The sequence below is a fragment of the Aspergillus udagawae genome, assembly GCF_001078395.1.
Source record: "Aspergillus udagawae IFM 46973 DNA, scaffold_5, whole genome shotgun sequence".
In the NCBI taxonomy this organism is placed as follows: Eukaryota; Fungi; Ascomycota; class Eurotiomycetes; order Eurotiales; family Aspergillaceae; genus Aspergillus; species Aspergillus udagawae.
Window position 1 is genome coordinate 2,647,416 of NW_025091268.1, and position 23,494 is coordinate 2,670,909.

Genomic DNA, 23,494 nt, shown 5'->3' on the forward strand with positions numbered 1-23,494 from the left:
GAAACAAATGAGGGCGGATGCAACGAATGCTACCAAGAAAGAGTACACCCACTGCCATGTCCAAGATTGAAGCTCAACAGGTCTTGAACGCTCCTTAGTCTCACATATTGCATTATTCAAAAAAGGCGGCAAAAAGCTGATCGGTCATAATGTCCAATAACCAGGTAGGCTCAAATTCCGCCATAATTCCAACTCGCATAGAGAGAGTTATCGTCGCCCAACCCTGCCCCAGTTGATGACGCACTGGGTATATCTCTGGGCGCTGCTTTCGAAGTCGCTATGGATTCGACGGTATCCGGTGTAGAAGGGCTCACTTGCGGACGATCTGCTTGGCACATTGTATCGCGTCAGGCCTTGGACTGGTGCACTGTCATCCCGTACGCAGTATACTGGGCCCCTCCAATGTGTCGGACTTACTGATATCGCTGAATGTAACGCTATCGGGCTTATCCTGATGTGGTGGGATTGACGTCTGTTGCCGCAGCGTTTGTTGCTGGCCACCGGGATAATGTTTACCGCCAGGATGTAGTGACTGCGACGTCTGGTCATGAATTAGCAGGAACAAGAGCCGGTATGAATGGAACAATTTTTACCAGCGTTCGTGCCACGCCAGCCGAAATTTAAGAGATCACGGACTGGTACTGACTTCACGAAACTCGTCATCCTCGATCTGGACTTCGCGATCCCGGATGCGACGCATCAGCGCCAGGAAATTACTCTGTCTGAACTTTTCGCTCTGATCGTGGCTGACACTGTCAAGTAAATGTCCTGCAGTCCTGGCGAGTTCATCGGCATCGTTGACCCTGCTTAACGGGTCGTTCTTGTCGATCTGTGGTATAGTATCTGACCCGATCTTGATTTGCTCGGTGGGCTCTTGAGCTGTGCTTAAATCCGGCTGGATCGTCCCGCTTGCAGGCTCGGACGTCTCCTCCGTTGCGTTCGTTTCCTGTAAGGCCATGTCCGCTCTTGCTTGTTCAAAGGCAGCTGCGAAAGCCGATTCATCAAATGTCTCTGTAGCGTGTCGCTGGTCGGTTGCTGGCTCATGTACAGAGGGCAAGGCGTTCATTACCCCTCCATGAATGGGGTGGTGGTGTGCGAAAGACGGTTGGAAACCCCCCGTATACTGCTGATGTTGCTGAGTAGGTGCTGGGCGTTGCTGCTGTTGTGTCAGGAATTCATTGTGCCAACCTGGTTGTGACATCGCTGACGCCGGGGTTGCAGATGGGCCATGATGCTGCTGAATGGGATGAGAAGGCCCTGAAATATGTAGTCTCTGGAAGTCTGCCGCCCAGGTCACATTCTCGGCATGGCTAGCCACCGGAAGCTGGTGGGTGTGTGTTGAGAAAGGTCCTGCATGTTGTAGATTGGGAAGTGACGGTCCGGCCAGATCCGACTCAAAAGCAGCAAACTCGGGGTCTAGGACACCGTCGCTCGAATTCTGAGATCTGAAGCCCTATCAAAGAAGAATGTTCAGCCGACCGCTTTAATCCAAATCAAAAAGAGTTCCGGATGAGTCGCAACCTTGCTTACCTGAGAGGGCGACCGGCGGGAGATCAGCCGATCCTGTTGGAGAGTCCGATCAACAGATGCATGTTTCTGGAAGTTTTGCAAGGCATTTGATGGTCCGCACAAAGCATCACTCATACTGCCAGTGACTTGCAGCACGGTAGCTGGGCGAGAACAAGTCGGAAGGTGGAAGAAACGGGCGATCGATCGTAGAACGGACTATACGCTACACCTCAACTGCAATCAGGTGCGGAACAGAAATATGTCCAAAGATATGTCTATTCAAAAAGTAGAAAAGTACCTTTCGCGGGACTGAAGAATTATACTCATGTAACAGGCATGAAGAGGCAAGATAAAGACGGGGTAGAACAACGCCCATGGGGTAGATTGACCGTGTCAAAGCCGAGGCCCGCCTCACGTGCCTCTGGGCGTGACCACTGACCGGAGAGCGCTGAGTCAGCCTCAGCCGATAAGATAAGATCACAGCTTGTGCGGCGGCTCAAGTCTGAACAGTGAAACGAACAAGCTGGCGGTACGGATTACGGAGTACCTGTTTGCATGTTGATTTCGATCCTCCACCGCCGCTATCTTCCCCTCTCCCCGGACTCGTCTAGAACATCAGTACAGCGAGATATATATATCTCGAGCCATTTTTCCCCTCTCTCGCAGTAATACTTGCTTTGGGCAGTCCCATTGGTCATCATGGTATGTTTATTTCCGGCAGCTCTTCTCCCCCTTTAAGCTTCGCATTGTTCTCTTGTTGACATCTCCAAAGGCAGCTGCTCAGGTTATTTCGAACTCTGGTCATGATGATATGATTGTACGTGATAATGCGCCATGTCAACCTCATGATATTGCATCACGACACGCGGGACTAACTTCACCGACCCTTTCTTGCAGCACGACGCCGGGTTGGACTATTATGGCCGCAGACTAGCGACATGTTCGTCGGATAAAACAATAAAGATTTTCGAGATCGAGGGGGAGACACATCGCTTGGTCGAGACGCTGAAAGGGTGAATTACCTCAACTCTACTGGCTCAACTTTCTAATTGCTAACATGGGCATCTGTGGAAACAAAAGACACGAAGGCGCGGTGTGGTGTGTGGCATGGGTAGGTTTGAGAGTCCTTCTTCATGCAGAGTCTCCGTTTCGTTCGCATGGCTAATATGTTGTTTACTCTTCGCCTCAGGCTCACCCCAAGTTTGGCACGATTTTAGCCTCCTCGTCGTACGATGGAAAAGTCCTTATCTGGCGTGAACAGCACCAAAACACGACATCCCCCGTTGCAGGCAGCTCCTGGACAAAAGTTTTCGATTTCTCCCTCCACACTGCCTCGGTCAATATGGTTTCCTGGGCTCCACACGAGAGCGGATGTCTCCTTGCTTGCGCTTCTTCAGACGGGCATGTGAGTGTCCTCGAGTTCCGCGACAACAGCTGGACTCATCAGATCTTTCACGCTCATGGAATGGGTGTGAACTCGATCAGTTGGGCCCCGGCAGCGTCTCCTGGTAGCTTGATCAGCTCGAGCCCTGGTCCGGGTCAGCAGCGGAGATTTGTTACCGGTGGCAGTGACAATCTGCTGAAGATATGGGATTACAAGTACGTTTTGCCCGGGACGATTTCCAGTCTTCCTGGATTTGAAGCCGACGACTGTACTAATTACTTGAATTATAGCCCAGAAAGCAAGACTTACAATCTTAGCCAGACGTTGGAAGGTCATTCGGACTGGGTCCGTGACGTCGCGTGGTCACCCAGCATTCTGTCCAAGTCCTACGTCGCCTCTGCGTCTCAGGATAAGACTGTGCGGATCTGGACCTCTGACGCATCGAACCCCGGCCAATGGACCAGCCAGCAGCTGGAATTCGATACTGTCCTGTGGCGGGTTAGCTGGAGCCCTAGTGGAAACATCCTTGCTGTAAGTGGAGGGGACAACAAGGTCAGCTTGTGGAAAGAGAATTTGAAGGGACAATGGGAGAAGGTAAAGGACATTGAGGAGTAAATTTGATCAATCCTTCCATTGATTTTCATTTGCGTGTTATCATATTCCCATCTTATTAAATGGTGAAAGAGGTCTGGTCCATTAAGATGTCTCCATCCTGCATTCCATCGCATTTCTTCCCGACGAGAGAAAACACTTAGAACAGCGGATCATGAGAAAGACTGGATCATGGAAGCAGCAAGAAGTATCCACCGCCGAAACTTGCGAGTTGTCTCGACGCAAAATTAGTCGTCACATACTCCAGAATATGAAAGGGCCTCGGGCATTCGGTTCTACCATATCAATCCATCGTCCGATCATGATCGTTCCACTGGGGAGAATGACTCCCTCGTATCCATGGATCCAATTGAATTCGACCTCCAAATCATATGGCGGCCACGCTTCCTCTGGAAGCCACAGGTCAACCTTTCCCTTTCCAGATGTCTCATCATCGTTCTGTATAAGCGGAAGTTGTTCCCTGTCCGCATCGTAGATGGCAAAGCATATACGCCGCCAATTGGGGAAGCCACCGTGAGCCGTGGGGATGGGTTCTGTAAAGCCGCGCACCAGGTACGTTGAATCGTCATCAGATCCGTGCTGTGTCTCAATACCACGAAAGTACGAGCAATGCGTTCCCGAGCCCAGGATAGGGATGATGGAGTCGAATAAGGTCGGCCAGTTTAACGGGTCAGGGTCCAGCTTGATTCGCAAAGACTAAATGCGAACCCGATGTCAGCTACCTGCTAAGATGACTGATGTGTATGTAAGCCTTACCATAGGGTCCACCTGCGGCCAATGTGTTTCCAGATCAGCGCATGTCTGACGGTGTTCCAGACGACTCAGCGAATCTGGATACGGATGGATGCACGCTATAAAAGAGATTCGATCACTTCAGGTTAGCTTCTTCCTGTAGGGTGCTCAGCAGAGCAAAGAGTCCTCGATAACTGACAATAATACCCCAACCAATGGGTACTAACGCAAGATTTGCTGTTGGCCAGAGATCGCGTGGCATTCGGTCGCTGACACAGCGATATATAGGAGGAGTAGAATGTCGCTTCGTTCGGATTGAGGAGATGGCGAAGCCAGAAGTTGCGAATGTACAGAATCTTCTCCAAGTCCAGCTTGTCTACACTCACAAGCGGCTCACTAATATCCCCTTGGAATGAATATACGGCGCCAATGTCATAGTCATTCCTGAGGCAATAGAAGGCCATAGACGGGTCCAACACCAGATGAGTGAGGCACTAGAATGTTTGGTGAGACTGTGTCCAATTCTGAGACCCATATTCCGGGTAAAGGGCTTACTAGCTGAACAGCGCAAAACAACTCAGAGGGGGCATCGGCCTTCGTGTCGCCATATCCGCTCACAGGTCTGTTCAGGAATTCCGAGTTGTAGAGTGTCTTGCGAATCTGCTCGAGGAGCTTGGAAGCAGTTTGTTCATCTGTTGGGGCTGATTCAAGTGCCTCCAGAAGCATGTCTCTCAGCACTTCCAGCCACAATGCTTGCTCCTTCTTCTGGCCGTATCGGAAGCTGGTTTTCTGAGACAGTACAATAGAACGTATCTGATACTCCAGTTTTAGCTCGCTTGAAGGACGTCTCTGAGGGATACCGTAAAGGTCCTGGAATCGCTGGCGCCAGATGGACGAGTGAGCCGGTAAGATCGCCCTAGCTAGGTGGACACAGCACGACGCCAGATTGACTATATCGATATCGCACGGGAGAATATATGCAATATACTGGATTATCTGTTTTAAAGTCGTCAGACACTAGTCCATCTAGACATTAACTCAAGGCAGGTACCTCTGTTGGAAGTTGCAGCAAAGGACTTGCATTTTGACGACCCCGAGGTCGTGGGTCTGTCTTTCGCCGGCTTATTTCTCGACGTTGGCCTTGAGTGTCAAGGTAGTTAGCTAACTCGTGACTGCCGCACATTCTGGACATATTTGCTTGTGAAGAAGCGTGTGTGGAAGAAGCGTGTGTGGAAGCGTGTGTGGCATTTGGTCTCATGCAAAGATGTGTTAATAAGAGACGCAGCTTCCTTGGGATGACCAACAAGGATGTTGAAAAGGCGCTTCGCCGCATTGAGATATCCAAGAGTTGATCAAACCAAAAGTGAGCCCACTATGACTGGTCTCTGGTAATTGAAAGGGATGAAGATGAGGTAAGTGGATGACTTGGTGGACAACCGCGAGTCCGGCTTCATCTCAGGCCGGTCGTCTGACTGCATCTTCCAAATTGTCATGTTCACTTAATGTCTTGCACTCCGCGAGAATTCAAGGCGACCCCTCAGCCTCGATGTATCTCATTCATCGTCTGCCTCTGAGCCCGCACGCACATCCCTGGTGGGAGCAGATATTTCGCTTTGCCTCTCCGTCTCAGTCGACAAATGCGCATAGCACGCCAATTTGGACTGCGCGAATTGGGAACCACTTCCTTTTATCTTCCTAAGAAGAAGACCAAGTATCGAGTCCTGGATTCCTCAATCGAACCACAGCAACAGTGATGACTGCCTACACGGTATCCATACCTACTTTGGGGGTCGAAAGGAGTCGGCCGCGAGACACAGACGTCGCACTATTCAAACTTCAAGTGGGAATAACCGGTGGGAATCAATACTTCAGAGATCAGCCAGATTGGGCCGATGATGCGGTCAATGAAGTGATGATGGCAACTATGGCTCCTAGCGTCAAACAGTGTAAGAGGGCCTCCAGAGATACAGAATGGGTAATCCGGTCATGCTAGGGCAGATCGCCACCCTTCTTCAGAAGTTACAGGCAGATACTTTTGCCAAAGGCTCTCAAAAATTCTGGTTGAGCGCTTCGTTCCAAATTGGAATAGAAGCCAGTAAGATCTAGACGGATGTCTGCTCATAGACCTAAATTCAAGTTCAGTCTAACCAACTTGCACCCTACCGCGATTCCTTGTCAAACTTTCTCTGACACCCCAACCGTTGGCGAGAAGGCCTTTGACCTCCTCCAGGCTAAGGCCGCTCATTTCGGGATATATGGCCCAGACGCCAACCCATCCAACAACACAAACGCCCGCATAGGCAGTAAATGTCCAACCCGGAGAAAGCCAATCCATCATGGGCAAAAAGGTAAGCCCGACAATGAAATTGGACCCCCAGTTCGTTGCAGTCGCGAGAGCCGATCCAAGTGAACGCACATTCAGGGGAAACAATTCTGACTGTTGCCAGGGCACGTTGCCTAGTCCAAAAGCATAGGAGGCGGTATACACAGTGAGGCAGAGAAGAATAGCGATTGGAAGAAACGACTTATTCGTGGCGCCATTGTCGGCTTGGGCTTGTGATTGCGGCTCAGAAGAAAATCGTGGCAGCTCCATAGAGCCGAAAGCCAAGGCACAGACAATTAGTGATACACCCATGACAGGTATTGAATATAACAGGATACGACGCCGGCCAATTCTATCGATCAGCGCACACGCCAACAGCGTAAAGAGAAAATTGGTCACAGCCACAGATAGAGACGTAAGGGTGGGCGAGGAAAATGCGAGCATTGAAAAGATCGTCGCCGAGAAATACATGAGACTGTTGAAGCCGCAAAGTTGCTGTAGTCCTTGCAACATGGTGGCGATGATCAATGCTCTTCTATTTCCGCCAACGCGAAAGAGATTTTGAGCACGCTTTGCAACTTTCCCAAGCCATGGTTTCCTACCGCAATCGATACTAGGTTTAATGCGGTCCATCTCTTCTTCCTCTTCAGCTACCTCAAGCTGAATACTGCGCACGACTTGCTTAGCAATCTGATGATTGTCAGTCTGGCCCTGATAGACCCTGGACAACACACGAAGAGCCTCTGCCTCCAGGCCTGCCTGGACCAACCATCGGGGAGTTTCGGGTAAGGCAACGACAATGATGGATTGCAGCACAGCCGGGAGAGTTCCAAGGCCGACAATCCAGCGCCAGCCACTGGTGGTTGTGGAGAACAGCCAGCCAACTATGTAAGCTACAACCTGGCCCCCAGTGATGAAGAGGCACAAGATAGTCACGAATCTCCCTCGGGCATGAGAAGGCGCCAACTCGGAGATATACCTGGAGAAGGTTATTGTCAGTCATTCCGTCAAAATAACGATCCCCTCGATCTAGAGTCGTGTAGTCTCAGACGGCCCATCTTCCTTCGTGGGGGGATGCGCGGTTGACTTACAACGGAGTAACCAAGCTCGCAGCACCGACGGCTAGACCAACAACACTTCTCCCGAGTATCATGCCCCATACTTGGCCGGTAATGGCCTGTATCAAGGCTCCCAGAGTAAATAGAACATCTGCCACAAGTATAACTCTCCGACGACCGAGCTTATCTGCCAATATTCCAGCCAACGGACTTGCCACTAAAGCGAAGAGACTCGTGCAAGATGTGATTAGGCTCTTGTCTAGGGTCGTCAGGACACGGTCTGAGAGATCAGAGCCAATAGATACGAGGGTCGAAGAGATGACGCCTGTGCTGAACAGGACGTATATGTCAGTTCATTTGTTGAGTGAAATTTCTTGATTTGTCCTCCGCAGAAAAGAGGTGTTCAAGAGACCGAAGAACTTACTCATAACCAAATAGAAGCCCACTTATACCGGCTGAAAATGTCAAGGCCCAAATAAACAGGCTGCCCGAGTCCCGTAAGTCCAAGATCAAGGTCTGGCTGTCAGCAGCAAGGTGAGGGGTGTCATCAACGGCCGCTTGCTCTGTTGACAGCAAAGGGGCATCGGGCGCCAACTCATCGTTTGCATCACCCCGATTCATTGCTTAAGGTTCTTTTTTCCACTAGACATTGGTAGTGTACTGACTACAGCAGACAGTGGTCTACTGCTTTGGCATGAGGTTGTCGATATTTGAGATGGATACAAGGCAGTTTATTGGTACGTGTACATCATAATTCGTGGCTCCAAGCTCTCGGTGCTGACAGCCGATGGATCCACTCCGCCCGTGCTTGAGATGTTATCAGCGACGAATCTTTTACCTACAACAGTAATCCATGAAGGCTAAAGGCTGATAAAATTAAGATACCAGCCGCTCCGCAAGCTTTGATGCTGACTTTGACTTAAATTTGGTCAATGTATGAATAGCTTATCAACATCGTCCCCTAGTGTTGCGCCACCACACCAGCCTCATTGGCCTGAGAGCTGATCATCTTCTTGTAGGCATCGACAGTCCCATCAAACTTGTGTACCGTGCCCTTGTCACAGACCCAAAGACTGGTGCAGACATTCCGCAGCATGGTCACATCGTGTGATACCATCACCACACCTCCTTCAAACCTCTGCAACGCTTCAGAAAGCGCATCCATACCCTCAATATCCAAGTGGTTAGAAGGTTCGTCAAGCACAAGGATGTGTGGGTTAGTCAGGGACAGGCAAGCAAATGCGACACGCGACTTCTGACCTCCAGATAACAACTCCATGCGCTGAAGACCAGTAGTTCCGGTGATACCGAAGCTAAAAGACGAACGTCAGTCGACATGATACGGACTATCTGGAAACAAGAAGAAAGTTCGGGTCAAACTTACGCTCCCAGATGCCGTCTATATTCTTCATCTGTCTTGCCGGGATAGGTTTTGGCCATGAAGCTCACCGCACTAGTAGTAAGATCCAGCGCGTCCACATGGTGTTGCGCGAAGTAACCGATTCGTAATCTTGCATGGGTTGAGATCAAGCCGGATGTTGGCTGGAGTTGACCAGTCAACAGCTTCAGTACCGTAGTCTTACCAGCACCGTTTGGCCCAACAATACCGATACGGGAATCGAGCTGGACGTCGAGTTCCACATTTCTGAGGAGCAGGTTGTCTTTACTGTAGCCGAAAGTGACTTCCGACATCTGTACAATCGGTGGGGAAAGCTTCTCAACGTCTGGAAACTTGAAATGGACCACATAGTCACTTTCTGGAGGCTCCAGGATTGGCATTCTCTCCAGTTTCTTAATTCTTGACTGGGCTTCGGATGACTTGGCGGCATTATAACGGAATTTGTCGATGAAGGCTGGCGTCTGTCGTCAGCAAGCATGCAACCAGATGCCGGAATAAAAAAAGAATAACTGACCTTGCAGATGGGCACGTTCTGCCATTTGCTTTTCATATTCGCGCTTGGCCATCTTCTTCCGCTCCTCCTTGGTGGCATAGAAGGAATCTGCGGCCTCTTAGTAATTTCATTTGGAGTCCAAAAGAGTAAATACTTACCAAAGTTGGCTCCCTTGTAGTAGTCCAGTCTTTCAGAATGCTGGTGCACAATATCTGTGGCCACCTCGTTGAGGAACGCTCGATCGTGAGACACTACAAGGATAGTGCTGGGATATGACTGGAGGTAGTTGGATAGGAAGGTAATGGATGGCACGTCCAGCATGTTTGAAGGTTCTGTATCGCGTTAGATCAACATTAATGCTTGACTGGAAATTGAGAGGCATGGGGCTTACCGTCAAGCAGAAGTAAGTCCGGCTCGCAGAACAAAGCCCGTGCGAGGGCCAGTCTCATTCGCCAACCACCAGAGAACGTCTTTGTAGGATATTGCTGTCTCTCTGGCGAAAAGCCGAGACCGGCTAAGATACTGGCAGCGCGAGATTCTGCCTTGTCCGATTCCATCTCGGCCAGCTTGGAATAAATGTCGTTCAGGGTTATATCGAGACCCTCCCTCTCGTGGTCGAGCCTGGCAGCATCTTTCGATGTGTCTGCCATGGACGACCTTTCCACTTCGATTTCTGCAAGCTGTCTGCTTATTTTCTGCAAGTCGTCAGCTAACTCACTCTCGACGGAAGAGGTCATAGAGTGGTGCCCACCTCTTGCTCTGCAAGAAGACGCTTCCGCCAAACATCTGCGTCCAGAACAGCCTGAATTGCCGGGGTATCATCGCCCGTAATCTGAAAACTGATGTCAGCAACAACTTCCAGAGGGAGCGTTACTAGTTAAGCGCACCTCTTGCTCGACGTGTAGAATTGAGATGTGGCTGGGAATGGCTACCTCTCGGCGACTCAGAGCACGCAAGAGGGTAGACTTTCCGATACCGTTCTGACCCACAAGACCATAGCGACGTCCGTAAGCCAGGGTAAGGGACGCGTCGGTTAAGATGCGGAGACCGCCCACGGAAATGTCGATACTGTCAATTTTGATATCTTTGCTCTTAGACTGCGAGTCCGATCCCAGCTGAAGTGGGTTGACAGCCATGAAGAACTCTTCATAGGACATAGTGCTGTCAGGCTGGTTGAGAAGACGGGATGCTTCGTATTGCACTGTTTTCATCTGCTTCTTTTCCTGCTTGGCACGAATCTTCCGCTCTGCTTTTTCGAGCTTCTTGCGGTCCACTCGGGACTCTACCTTTCTGGAGTTTGCTGACTCGAGATCGACATTACCTCCAGCAAGGCCCAGGGTGGAGGACATGTTCCTTTGGGAGCCGACATGGATGGCTTGATCCAGCTTCTTTGCGGTGAACGGCATCTGCCTGCGCTCTGCATCAACGCCATCAGAAGAACTTAGTGAGGAAATGAATTTCTCGACTAGGTTCCGAATGGCCTTTTCATTCTGTTCGGAGAAGTCTCCAGAAGCGGAAACAAGAAGCTCTGTCACCATGTCGGCGGCTTCCGATAATGGTGATGGAGCATTTGCATCCTCGACATAAGCATTCGAGGCGTGAGTCAGATAGCCCTGGTTCGTATTAGGACATGACTATCAAAGAGTGCGACGATAGACAAACTGGGTACTTACCACAGAATACTCCGAAATCACACGATCCAAGCCAGGAATCTGTGCTTGGAGTTCCGCCTCCATTTTCAACGGCCTGAACGTTCGCGAGATTTGATAGGACCAGATAAGGTAGGGAAGCTGCAAAAGACTGCGGACAGTCTGCCAAGTCCTATAGGGTTTCGTAGGAAGGCGCGCTCTATCAACTGCGCCTGTTGTGAATCAGATGCAGCGCCGTCTTTTTTGTCGTCGGCAGACCTTAAATGGCGGATTTGTGGATGAGGAGCTGTACCGAGGCGGCGGCTTAGATGGCTTGAAGTCTTGCACGCTACTCCACACACTCTGACTATTCTACAGACAATGCTTCCCGTTTGATAGCGCCGTTCAGTGAGAATATAATGGCTATATATCAAAATAAAGGGAAAAGAAAAAGGAGTCGAAATGCTCTCGGTTGATTCTGCACATTGGGTGTTCAAGACACTATTGAAGAATTTTGCCAATGCTGACCGCCTTCCAAATGTCTCCTTCAAGGCCAAGACTGCCTCATGGGTTTCTCGCTAATATTGAGGTGATGGTTTCTTCCACTGTCATATGTTTAAGAAAGATTCTGTAAATTGGCCATACTCAGATGCATTAACGCAGACCATCTGTGAGTCAAGGGAAACGCGAGCGTGGAATAACGACAATAACAATGGCTCTGTATGATTTTTTTCTCTAACTCCACACATATCTCAGCTTCGTGAAACACAGACCGCCTTATTTAGCCTCTCTTCGCCTGCATTGCAGGGATGCTGAAGCCAGTAGTTAGTAGATCCAACGATGCTGACTGTTGAATAGGTCGCACCCAGTCGACAGAGCCTGACAAGGATCATTGGTTTCGAGCTCATGATGATCAGCATTACGAGGACAGTTGTTCAAGGAACCGTGCAACCCTGGCTTGGTTTGCCTTCCAATCAAGGAGCATGGGATATTGACGGCTGTCTACTCCGTACTAGAATCAAATAAAAATAGTGACTACCGTAAGATAATTGCGCGGCTATCCATGACTTTGAAGGGGTAAGTACACACTCCGAAGTCCTTCAGTGTGTTGATGACACCCCCTAGATGAGTGTTGTCCAGGGTGACAGTCTGCCACAACCCTTCTGCCGGAACAAGGGTAATCTGGTTCAGCTGCCTGCTCGCTTCATGCCAACTAGCAGAGAATTAAAATGCTCTTTTTGTCAGGTCCACTAGATAAGTGAGGGGTTGTTGCTCTTCTACTCCGTAGACCGAAACGGTTTGGAGTGGACCAGTTGTGTCTACTAGGCAAGAATCCTTCAGAGTGACGCATCCTCTTCACAAATACTCAACCAACAAGAACGACGGTTGAACATAAGTCCATGCACAGAAGCTAGAGAGCTCGTTGGATTTCGCTAAACATTCGAGAGCCGCGATTGTATGTATCTACGGAGTAGATAGCTTGGAAGTCCACCTGAGCGAGCGAGGTGTCCTGTATAAAACTCTAGTTGTTAGAAAAGAATTGAGGTAAACATGATGGACAGTCGCAATTTTTCCAACTGAAGGCATAACCTACAGGCTACGTGGGTCAACTTGGAGGAGACGTATTGGTCAATCTCGCACCTGGGATCCTCAAAAATGTTGAACCACAAGGGCTCGGATTGATAAGAATGAGCGACACAAATGATGTGCGGGTGATAGATATAAAATATATTTATTGGCATGCGACTGCAACTCTACAGAGTGGTACCCTTACCTAGTGCTTTTCCGTGGCATATCAATAGCGAGTTCGACGACGATGTTTATGATGACATTTTGATTTCGAGTCTGAGAAGGTAAGAGGCCAGACCAGTCAGAAGGAATCTCGGAGATATTAATCTACTCTTACCTCACCACAGCCTCGAGGGAGGAGGAAAGGGAAAAGAAAACAACTTGCAGTTGCAGGTGCAGGCCACGTTCCCTCCCAGACTCCCACACAGGAGGGCAGGGGGGCTGGAGGGGCTCTAGTGCAATGGATCTATCACAAAAGATTGGCCTTCGGCGTTGCCCAATTGATGAACCTACCGATCCTGACCGCCGAGAGTTGTAAAGACTCAAAAGAGCCAAAAATTAATTGGAGAATCTGAGACCATTCATCATGAATAATCAAAGTGTAAGCAATAATTAGCATAAACCAGTTCAGATCAATCGTACCAGCGCTTTTCCTTGTTGCTGGATGGGCTCTCATCGGCCATGGATTTCTGAATATTTTCTGCTGTGTCGTCATAACAATCCACATGAGCGGGAAGTCGAGACACCAAGATGGCTGGAATGAGGAACCTGGATTCTGGATTCTGGAAAACAGGGACGATCCCGCGTGTTCCCTTGGATAACAGCGGCTGGAATTGTGGAATACCGCCCGTTGAAACCCCGTCGAGGAATCAGTATCCACCTCGATTTGTGGAAGATTGGGCGTCGGGAAGTTATTTCCAAGGAACTCGAGGTACTTTAAAAGGTCACCTATCTATGGAAGAAACATGGTGTTCTTTTTGTCTGCTTGGTGACGCACTACTGAGTAAAATACAGATACCTCCAGAAGATCGCCCTAAGTATTTAATTTATCCTCTTTAGCGGACAAACGCCTCCTCACTTGACGATAGATTAATAAACGCTAGATCAGAACATTGCCCCGTCAACTGCGCAGTTGAGCGCCAGGCGCAAGACTTCGCCGAGGCCAAGAGAGTTTTGCGGCCTAGTTTATCAAAAAGGTCTCCCCAGCCAGCCATCCCATTTCTAACGACGGCATGGGAAAAAAAGGCCTTAGGTGGAGAACGGAGATATCCTCTAATCAACTAGGGGTTCATGATTATGATTACTCTTTAGTCGTTGCAGCCTTCCTGGACCGCATGTTGCCTAGAAAAGCTCAAGCTCAAGCTCAAGTTCAAGCCCCTCTTCAATGATCCAATCTATCAGGTTACACAGTAAGTAGTACGAACATTCGGACATCGAGGATGGAGTCGTGAAAGCCGAACGGGGCGCAAATCGTATCACAATACGAAACCGTCCTTGTGTAGGGCAGAAAGTTAAGAATCCAATAACTTGGAGCATAATTGAGAGTCATCAATCCCTTTCGTCATCGTCATCTGGGGAAGGTAAGGGACCGAAGACTGAGAGCTCAAAGGGAGCTGAAACGTTAATGGCCCAGCGGCTACTTCTGAGTAGGCTAGTGGTAATATCCCGATCCCGCTCCTCCATTGATCGAGATTGCTGGCTAGCAAGATCGTGCGCGCTAATGCTCCCGCTCCTCCCACCTGCAGCTCCTCAGGTTCAATCACAAATAACGATGCACCAAACAGGTCTTATTGTTATGATGGCTAGTTATAATAATAAAGGAAATCAGAGATAAATAAATTGTTCTGGTAATCCTTCCCTTGAATTAATATCCGTGGTAACAAGTGTGAAGGTTACTAAGTACCTTACCGGTCGTGGGTCCAATTATTGTCACCTCAACTGGCTAACTGCATTTTGTGCTCACGAGTTCCTCTACCTCAAGATGCTTGTGGTCTATATCCACTTGGCGCTGCATGCAAGCTCCATAGTCCAATACTTTAGTCTACGCTTCACACAAACAGAATATAGAGGACTTTCGCATAAAGAATGAATGCAGCAGTAGATGTTCACCAGATTTGCACACAAAAATAAGAAAAATTCCCAGGTCCACCGCTTTTCCCTGTCATCTGCTCATCCACCGTCTTGATGAGGCTAGACCTCGTCGAAATTTTCTGGCGGTGACCTACTTTCTCGCGAGTCCACTGCTTTGTATGGAGTACTGCTGGTAGAAACTTTCGCCAGACGAGAAGTAAACAAAGCATGGTGACCCGTGAGAATGTAATACGTAGTTATCGATCACTAGTTTGAGCTTGATATTCCTGGAATAGCCTTTGATTTAGAGCAAGGACTGCGATCATAATTATTGTTCGGTGTAGGACTATCGGATGCTCGATTATCATCTGTCATTGGAAATAGCTAATGCCTCGCCACGGAGATTTTGGAGAGTGGATATCCTCCTAGCATGACCATAGAACTAACTAAGCATTGATTACTACTGTATCTCGAATCTTGATATTCCGCCCTGGATGCCACTCTCTACCGAGAGTGTTAAAAGATGGGACAAGGAGTCAAGGAGACGGTTGGACAAGAACCAGCAGAATATCAGCCGTGGGAGGAGTCGAAGCTAAAAATGCCTAATAGTACTAGTCAATAAAGTTGTTAAACTGTTTAGAACTACCTTCCTTACATACCTGTCTAACCAGCTTCTGATACTCCCGTATCTACTTAGTGGCTGCGTCCCATGCCTCTCTTTGTCCTGTGGTCAATCCGAGCATTATTATCTCCTGTTCATTAACCCATATCCTTCCCAGCTGCTCACTCTGGGGAGGAGAGCTCCTCTCCAATAAATTAAAATTGTTATCCTCTTCACCACGACATTCTGCAACAAAAAGAGCAGCGAGGCCAGAATCTGACTCTTTCATGATCATCTTTCTCTCCTTATAATTTTTAGTTACTACTACAATTGTCTTATTCTTGCATTCTTTACAAGCCCTCCCCTCCCCCATTCTTTCACTTCCTTGCAGTGTACACCGTACCTACATTGACATTTCGCCTCAGCTGCAGCGGCCCCTCCCTAACCCCCCAGACAAACTCCGCTTCTTATTATTGTTATTGTTATTGCGCTCGACGGCCGGTGTATCTTCATCCAGCTTTCCACATCTCACTTTCCCTCATTCAAAACTGCCACTTGTTTGCTTCATTCAACTGTCGCATTCTTCTCTACATGCTCCTCTTGAGCCCTATCTCTCTACGGATAATTCCTCCTTGTGCATGATTATGCAGACAGGAATGTCCCATGTGGCTGGACTGAGTTCTGTGGTGTCTGACGCTGTTCTCAGCACCCTCTGAGGATGGAGCATGTTTCTACTGTAAGTCTGCCGCCTCCCTCATCCTCTGCGAAATCGCCATTTTCCTGCCCTGAATTCAATTCTCTCTACTAAGAGAAGGAATCAAAACATCCTTGAGTGCCAGTAACTCTGCGCGTGATCTCCGAGCAGCAAAGTTTCCTCTTTGGTGTCCACCGGTGTTTGCGATCGACCGCTGCTTGACTGACCCGACACTAACTGGTCTTGCTTCCTGTCAGCTCTGTGCGGTCAGCACTGTCGGTATTGCAGCGACCGGTTTCGCTCTCGGTCGCATAGATCGACCTTCCTCCAAACAAGGGAGATTTCGAAGAAAGACCCTCCTGCGTGACTATCGTGCGCCTATAGCAGACAACACTGTATCGCCAGCTTTCGGTACCACATCTCCAGATTCCCCTTCTTTCCCTTCCAAAGTCTGCGATGTAAAAACGCATCATATCGCAGACCCTTCCCAGCCTCACAGCGATGGCGCTTCACCCGAGGTCAATTCGGGGGACTCACAATCTCGGAGAAAGTCTTCATTTGCGGGTGTAATACGTCGGCGCCGAGGTCATACAATGACCAGTCCACCTTCGCAACTAAAAGAGGACAGGGATACTCCCTCGCATTCCCGACGACCATCCTCCTCTTGGTTGCGACGTCTATCAATCCAGCCGCAGGAAAGCCGCCTCTCAAATAATGGTCCCTTGTCTCCATCATCCAACGACCCCGCAAGCCCAGGCTTATCACGACTGTCCAGTCAGCGCAGAGTACCAAACAGGCTTGTGAAGCGACCCCCCTCGCAGCATTCCAATGGTCTACCTTCATCTGCGCATGCGCCATCATCGCCCTGGGCACCTTCGCAATTGCGGAGACCTGCGACGAGCTATCAACGGTCCGAAGTATTACGGCATAGAGCAACTCACAGCTTAAACTTCGAGCCTGGTTTTATCATAGATACCACGTCGCATCCTGTCGAGGCAGGCTCCTCCATTGAGGTTGAGGGGCGCGTATGGCAACCATATCTAAGAACCAGTTTGGAGGGGTTGACCGAGAGACTCGCCCGAAGACTGTCCACTGCGACAAGGCCGAAGGAACAAGCACTGCGGCGGATCCTCCCGAGCCCGGATGCCATCCCAGCGCTTCTTCTGGCGACCTCCATCACGATGAAAGAACCTGCAATAAACGCCACTTCGAATGAGTTTGCTCCTGCCTCTCCAGTCCAGTTTCGAGACCCCTTCAAACTTGATGATCCACAGCGTGCCCGAGACGCACCTTCCCTAGTGGAAAGCAACAGCGGCCTTTCTTCTATTGTACTCGACGAAGCGGACCCGAAGTCGCCTGAAAAAAGCTCAAGCACAGTAGCTTCCAAGCAGCCCAATAGTGGACCTTTGGTCTGGCCAAAAAGGAGAGCAGTATCGACACCCTTCCCAGAATTACCGAATTCGAAAGTGGCCACCTCGGAGTCGAGAGAATCAAATGGGAAGCGTAACATCACCGACCCAAACTTCTTCCGTCGGCCTCCTGACGCATTCAAGGCAGGATATCCTAATTTCCTGACAGCAAAGATCATGCGATCGCGGCGTTCTATTACGCCTTCATATCTTCGAGAGTACAGAGCGGAGCTGAGTCTCTGTCGGGATTACGGGAACCGCCCCTTGACATCGGACGCGGTAGCACTATCAGCATACCAGAATGCATTCTTTCGCACCTCTGACTTGACTTTCCTGTGGTCCGTCCGCCAACGTCCCAAGCGCCATTCAATCGCGGCCTCTGATCCAGCTTCATCCGCGATTGGGTCCGATGATACTCGTATTTTTACGTCTGGCGATGAAGACGAATCTGATTTCTTGACCGATACCGCATTTAACTCGATCCGCACCCATTTCACAATTGGTAGCAACTCGGGTTCTCAGGGTTCGCGGATTGAAACCATGTTTGACAAGGATCCACTAGAGAGTCTTGCGAACCACGAGGTTAGAATCGGAGCGCTCGAACCTCGCGGTCCAAGAATGCAGCATGGACTGGCTCCGGCTATATGCGACTTGGGAATTGACAGCGATGCAGTTTCTGGTGCAACCCCTAGAGCCCGTGAGATGGCAGAGCTAGACGACAGTGAAGACAGCAGGGTATCCTTTCCTCCGGACCTATCAGATGATGAAGATGCTCGAAGCACGGTTGCCGCCTTGCCTGGTGAGATGAATTCATCGTTCATCTTTCCCCGTCGTCCTCTGGTAGCTTCCAATTTGTACGCCGAAGGCAATGATATCCGTGCTCAAGTCCACTCAAATTCATCCCACGCTTCAGACGAGGCGTTTGCGCTGCCCAAATCGCGCAGCGTTTCTCAAGAGTCGCTTGGGTCATGCCGAAAAATGAACATATTTGACTGGTCGGAACAGTCACGAAACGACCGAGACGCCTCGGGAATTGACGAAAGACCCCGGACTGTCCACGGGAAAAATGGGCCTGAGTTCCGTGGCAGTCGTGCTTCAGGGCGGAAGGCTCCGAACTCATTGCATCTTCGCAGCCAGAGTGTTCCTGTGTCGAGAGACCCTACAATCGCTAGTGAATCTCGTCAGACATCAGGAAAATTTGGAACTTGGGGCTTGGGTAGTAAAGGTGTTAGCGAGGATTGGGACAGCGATTTCGAGTTCGACGATGCAGAAATGGACAACGAGAATTTGCGGCCGAGTAGAACGAGTTCTCGACGGGGCATGATAGTTCCTGCAGCCATCCTGGAACGTCAAGCGAGCCTTCACGGACAATTCGGGCAGGTCCAGGAATTGACCTTACTAGTTGAGGAGCTTAAGCGTCTTCGTCACCGAGCCAGCTTTCTGAATATAGTTCAAGGTCCATCGAGTGAACTCTGGCAGGAGGCTGAGGGTATCGTCAATCTAGCCACGGTTGACGATGAGGAAAACAATGATTCCCCTCCGAGATCGCCGTCCTCCCTTACTTTCAGTTTTGATGACTCTGAAGGCGAGTCGTCCAACCTAGCAGATCCGTCGAAGCGGACAAGCGGGGATTCCTGGCGAGCTTCGCTTTCCGAGAAGTTGCCTCCAAATCTCAACGTCTCCTGTGACACGTCTGCCAAAGCGAAGTCGGTTCTAGATCTGATCTATCAACAACGCGTTTCGCATGACCCCACTCTCCGCAATCCTCGTCATTCGCGCTCCACAAAACTCCCCTTTGATACGCAGTCTCTCCATGATCTTGTCATACGAGCCGGTGTGGTAACCCGAGCCCTGAAAGAAGTTATTCGCAAGGAGGAGGGCGTGATAACGACCCCCGACGACAAAACGCAGTCTTCTGATCCGCCATTCAGCCGGATCTTCGATCAACCTACTGACGATAATCACTTGATTTATGAAACCCACTGTCTCAATTAGAGATGCATCAATTCCTACGGTCGACATGACGTCACTCCGCACATTTCCCTCGCTCTCTCTTCTCTCTCATGTACTACTCCCTTTTTCCTTGATCTTTGACGACTGACTCGAGCATTACGAAATGACGCGGATAGAACCCTAACATGGTCTTCCTTTATCTTTCCAAACCCGAGATCCGCATCCATCGCTAACCTTCTGCTTTCCGGAATGTCAGGCTGTTTAACTTTGTCTTTGAAAAAATTTCTTTCTGAACAGGGCTTCATCTTGTATTAGTGGGTTTGGTGTACATTTTCCACCCAATGTCATTTCCCTCGTCTATTCTTGTATGGGCACCATCAATGTGTTAATTCTTCTTCCTCGTCTTTTCATGACTTCCCCTTTTTTCTGTTTTCAGCTGACTGCCACAAAACTAACGGTCCTGTCTGACGGTTTCCCGGGTCCATCCCGGGGGTTTGCGTCTTTTTCCACCTCCCACTGCTGGTACTTGCCTTGGAATAGCACAACACGCACCAGGCAGGCGAGGCAGTATCCGTATTGGCGTCGAAATCAAGGATACAACCACATGTCATTCTGGTTCAAGCTGGTTTGGCGTTATCTTACTAGAGTAGGAAAAAAGGTACATAATGTAATAAAAGACCATGGAATGAAGCGATAGCATTCCGGTAGTATCTGCCATGTTCAATATCTCCATATGAAGTAAACGCCGATATCTCTTCGAAGAGCAATCTCATACGAGGTTGGGCTCTAGAAGTTTGCTTCTGATTCGAACATACACACGCCGTTTTATGGTCATTAAGATTAATGACCTTGTACAAACCATCTGCTGTCACGCCAAAGACCAACGAAGATCCAAGCCATAGGGGTATCACAAGTCAATAACGAAACTGCCTAGTGATACAGTAAGAATCGAGACGCTCAACAAGCAATAAGGTATGTGCGAATTGTTCAAGATAGTCCATCACGGAATGTTCCGAGTTCATCAGGCTCGCGTACAGCATCCGTGATTTCTTTTCATCTCCTGAATGAGCTGTCCACTGTGTCCGTCTTGAGGTAGATGAAGGCTGTCATTCCCCATGCTCATCATTGTGAGCCTGAACGGCTACAATATATTCCATGGCGAACTTGCTCTTCGCACGGGTCTTGGGTCCGTATAAGTAGAAGAGGAGCGGAATAGGCATCAGGATGGCAGCGACGCATCCAAGAAGAGTCCCAGTCCAGTTGACGCCTAGAGCATTAAACTGTGCGCATGTCAGGTGAAAAGAGGCGTCAAAGGTCCCAATTAGCAAGGAGGGTCGAACGTACCATATATGTTGAGAAAAGTGGGAATCCTGCACCAGCTGTAGAACGCAAAACACTATTTACGGCCAGGGCCGAAGCTGCACTACGTGACAAAACATCAGCCTAGATTCTGAAAGAGAGATATAGGAGGGGGCAACGTACAAGACGAGATAGGCATCAACAATATAGTTGAGACATTGCAGAAAAATGCAGAAAAGTCCGAATCCGGTCAGGAGACCCGATAGGGTTGGCACGATCCAATGTATATCAGATCTGTACCCTGGACCAACCGAACCAGAAGAGCCCGCCGGAAAAAGCCACTCCACTATAATGGCAGGGGGTAGACGCATTCGGGGATGGGTATGTCCTTATTCTTACTCAGTCGTCTGTTATACCATGGCTGGAGCATAATTAATAAATATCCCGCCCAAAAATTCGCCGATGATTATCCCAAAATAAGGAAGCCCCCCAACGCCTTTATTAAAACCGTGGATGCGCTGAAAGACAATTGGATATGCAGTCAAGAATAGATATAGCAAGCCACAGAGAAATGCCATGCAGATACTTAGCAGGAGCACGATCGGTTCGGTGAACAAGATTCGTAATGGACGGCTGAAATTCTTGCCAATGAGCTCTCCAAATTCAACCTCAGTCTCCTCTTGCTTCGCGTGAATGCCCCAATTTCTCGTTCGTTGACGAAGCTTAGCAGCCTTCCCAATTAGCACAACTGGAGGATAGGTCTCCTCCAGAAAGAATAAATCCAGAACAAAAGCTGTGGCCCCCATGATGCCAGTGAGGTATTCTGTCCAACGCCAGCCTAGGTAACTTTCAACGATGAAGCCACCGACGAAAGGAGCAAAGAGCGGGCCGGGAAAGACTGTCATGGTGAAAACCGTGATCGCGAGGCCTCGATGGCGGTTGTCAAAGATGTCAGAGAACACCGCCCCAACAACAGCAATGGGACACGATCCAAAAAAAGCCACCGAAAAAACGACATATTATTATCGTTTGGAGGTTTTCCGCAGTAGCCACTGCAAACTGGAAGATGGTAAAGTCGAACATGCCAATCAGAATGGGTAGACGCCGGCCTTGTAGCTCAGACAACGGCGAGAAAAATATCGGACCACACGCAAACCCCAAGACATACAGCGAGAGGCCGAGAGTACCTACTTCGGTCGAGACATGAAACTCCGATGACACAACCGAATTGGCGGTAGAGTAGATGCTGCTTGTGAAAGTCGTATCGAAAGTAGTGTATGCCAGCATGGCGGAAACTGCAATCCTTTACGCAGAGGTGGGTCGCCATTAGTCTTCTGAGGCGAGCGACGCGAACTCGGAGTGATTCACTTCTTCTTTGTAGACCAGTTTTGAGGATGCAGAGGATCATCCGGACCAGCAAACTCGACGACATATTCCTCTCTCTCTGTAAGCGGCGGGGGATAGGGCTTTCCTGCGCCAAATTCTGGCAGAGGTCTCTTTGACACGAGTGGCTTGGGAGCACCCACAGTGGCGCTATGCTGGCTTCTCTGAGTTGCAATACGACTGAGCGCTGTTGGATGTCGTTCTACACCAGCACCTCGTACCGTCTGGCCAGTCTGAACCTGCGACAAGTAGTAGTCACCCTCTTGCGCTTGTGTTGACGAGCTGGAAGAGGTGACCGAGGATGAGAGGGAGTCAGACCGAGAGGCACGGCTCCCATGACTGAGGCTCTGACGGCGGCTTGGTGCACGGTATGCCTCCAATTCAGCCTTCTCGGGATCCCGCGACAATTAATCCATGTGGGCAATTACGCACGCAGCCTAGAGGACAAGTGCTGGAAACCATAGCAGAAATTAGGAGAATTCTCTTCTTCCGCGAGGCCGGAAGGACGGAGTGTTTATAACATATCGGTAGGGTGAATTTGGGTTGAGACAAGATTTTTAAAGCAGAATCGTACGGGCGTCCACTTGAAGAGGCGAATGAAGTAGACAGTGCGAAGCTACGCGATTCAAGTGGGCTTGTAACTCAACCATAGCGGCAAATTGGACTTACTTGAAGATGATCTCAAGCCGCCTCTTCGGAGAAAATCCCGACACGACAACCTTCCTCGATGCCTCTTTGTGCTTCATTCTGCTCCATGGGGGCACAGTGAAGGCTCTACTTTTTGTAATGCAAGGCATAGAATCAGTCCATGGATAGGGATATTGTTCTCAGAAATTGTCAATTTTCCTTTGGGCTTTTTTATTGCCTGCGAGAGGCACACATGAAAGAAGTGGCCATGCTTGGTTCAGGCATCATTATCATCACTATCATCATCAGGTAAGCAATCAGTCATGTACTTAGGTAGGTAAGTACTATGTAACCGTGGTAGCACCATTACCTAGTCGTTGTCACTAGTGATAGAAGGCAATATGGAAGTCTGGCCTCCTAGACAAAAAGACAAAACTTTTTGTGGTCAGGTTCAAGCCCAAAATCACTGCATGATTTCAAGGAAGCCCTCCTGTCTTCTCCATAATATTGCTGAGGAATAGAGGAAGCATTTAAAGCAACGAAGATAGCAGAAGATAGGGGTAGCCAATAGGTCTGGGCTATGAATTTGATGCTACAAAACAGAGTAGAACTTTGTATGGCAGGTCGGTCAACGATCTGATGGCGTCGGTTACAGTAGGGCTTTGTTTTTGACGTCAGGATGCTGCACAAAAAAAAGAGGGGCAACAATAACCTTATTTCCTCCTCGTGCCCATGCTACATTGATGATAAT

General features: G+C 49.3%; 7 protein-coding genes across 7 annotated transcripts; 2 read left to right on the top strand and 5 right to left on the bottom strand.

Moving 5' to 3' along the window:
* Window positions 1–170: 170 nt before the first annotated feature.
* pex20 lies at window positions 171–1,644 on the bottom strand (the record flags this gene model as incomplete). Its single annotated transcript, XM_043292630.1, has 4 exons — window positions 171–325; window positions 382–541; window positions 647–1,453; window positions 1,531–1,644. 4 exons carry the CDS (start codon window positions 1,642–1,644, stop codon window positions 171–173), a joined length of 1,236 nt encoding a protein of 411 aa, XP_043148565.1.
* A 922-nt stretch (window positions 1,645–2,566) lies between these two features.
* Window positions 2,567–3,508, top strand: sec13 (GTPase-activating protein SEC13; the record flags this gene model as incomplete). The annotated part of the gene is made up of 3 exons (XM_043292631.1): window positions 2,567–2,620; window positions 2,699–3,108; window positions 3,184–3,508. 3 exons carry the CDS (start codon window positions 2,567–2,569, stop codon window positions 3,506–3,508), a joined length of 789 nt encoding a protein of 262 aa, XP_043148566.1.
* A 231-nt stretch (window positions 3,509–3,739) lies between these two features.
* On the bottom strand, window positions 3,740–5,429 carry Aud_007744 (uncharacterized protein; the record flags this gene model as incomplete). Its single annotated transcript, XM_043292632.1, has 4 exons — window positions 3,740–4,201; window positions 4,465–4,731; window positions 4,793–5,233; window positions 5,289–5,429. The coding sequence occupies 4 exons, from the start codon at window positions 5,427–5,429 to the stop codon at window positions 3,740–3,742; spliced, it is 1,311 nt and encodes a 436-aa protein (XP_043148567.1).
* A 951-nt stretch (window positions 5,430–6,380) lies between these two features.
* Aud_007745 (putative MFS myo-inositol transporter) lies at window positions 6,381–8,239 on the bottom strand (the record flags this gene model as incomplete). Its single annotated transcript, XM_043292633.1, has 3 exons — window positions 6,381–7,539; window positions 7,652–7,948; window positions 8,043–8,239. 3 exons carry the CDS (start codon window positions 8,237–8,239, stop codon window positions 6,381–6,383), a joined length of 1,653 nt encoding a protein of 550 aa, XP_043148568.1.
* A 340-nt stretch (window positions 8,240–8,579) lies between these two features.
* Window positions 8,580–11,246, bottom strand: Aud_007746 (putative AAA family ATPase GCN20; the record flags this gene model as incomplete). The annotated part of the gene is made up of 8 exons (XM_043292634.1): window positions 8,580–8,931; window positions 9,003–9,471; window positions 9,532–9,618; window positions 9,669–9,842; window positions 9,902–10,205; window positions 10,262–10,342; window positions 10,398–11,123; window positions 11,184–11,246. The coding sequence occupies 8 exons, from the start codon at window positions 11,244–11,246 to the stop codon at window positions 8,580–8,582; spliced, it is 2,256 nt and encodes a 751-aa protein (XP_043148569.1).
* A 4,850-nt stretch (window positions 11,247–16,096) lies between these two features.
* On the top strand, window positions 16,097–19,476 carry Aud_007747 (uncharacterized protein; the record flags this gene model as incomplete). The annotated part of the gene is made up of 2 exons (XM_043292635.1): window positions 16,097–16,114; window positions 16,330–19,476. 2 exons carry the CDS (start codon window positions 16,097–16,099, stop codon window positions 19,474–19,476), a joined length of 3,165 nt encoding a protein of 1,054 aa, XP_043148570.1.
* A 1,064-nt stretch (window positions 19,477–20,540) lies between these two features.
* Window positions 20,541–21,638, bottom strand: Aud_007748 (uncharacterized protein; the record flags this gene model as incomplete). Its single annotated transcript, XM_043292636.1, has 2 exons — window positions 20,541–20,714; window positions 21,333–21,638. 2 exons carry the CDS (start codon window positions 21,636–21,638, stop codon window positions 20,541–20,543), a joined length of 480 nt encoding a protein of 159 aa, XP_043148571.1.
* Between the last annotated feature and the right edge of the window lie 1,856 nt (window positions 21,639–23,494).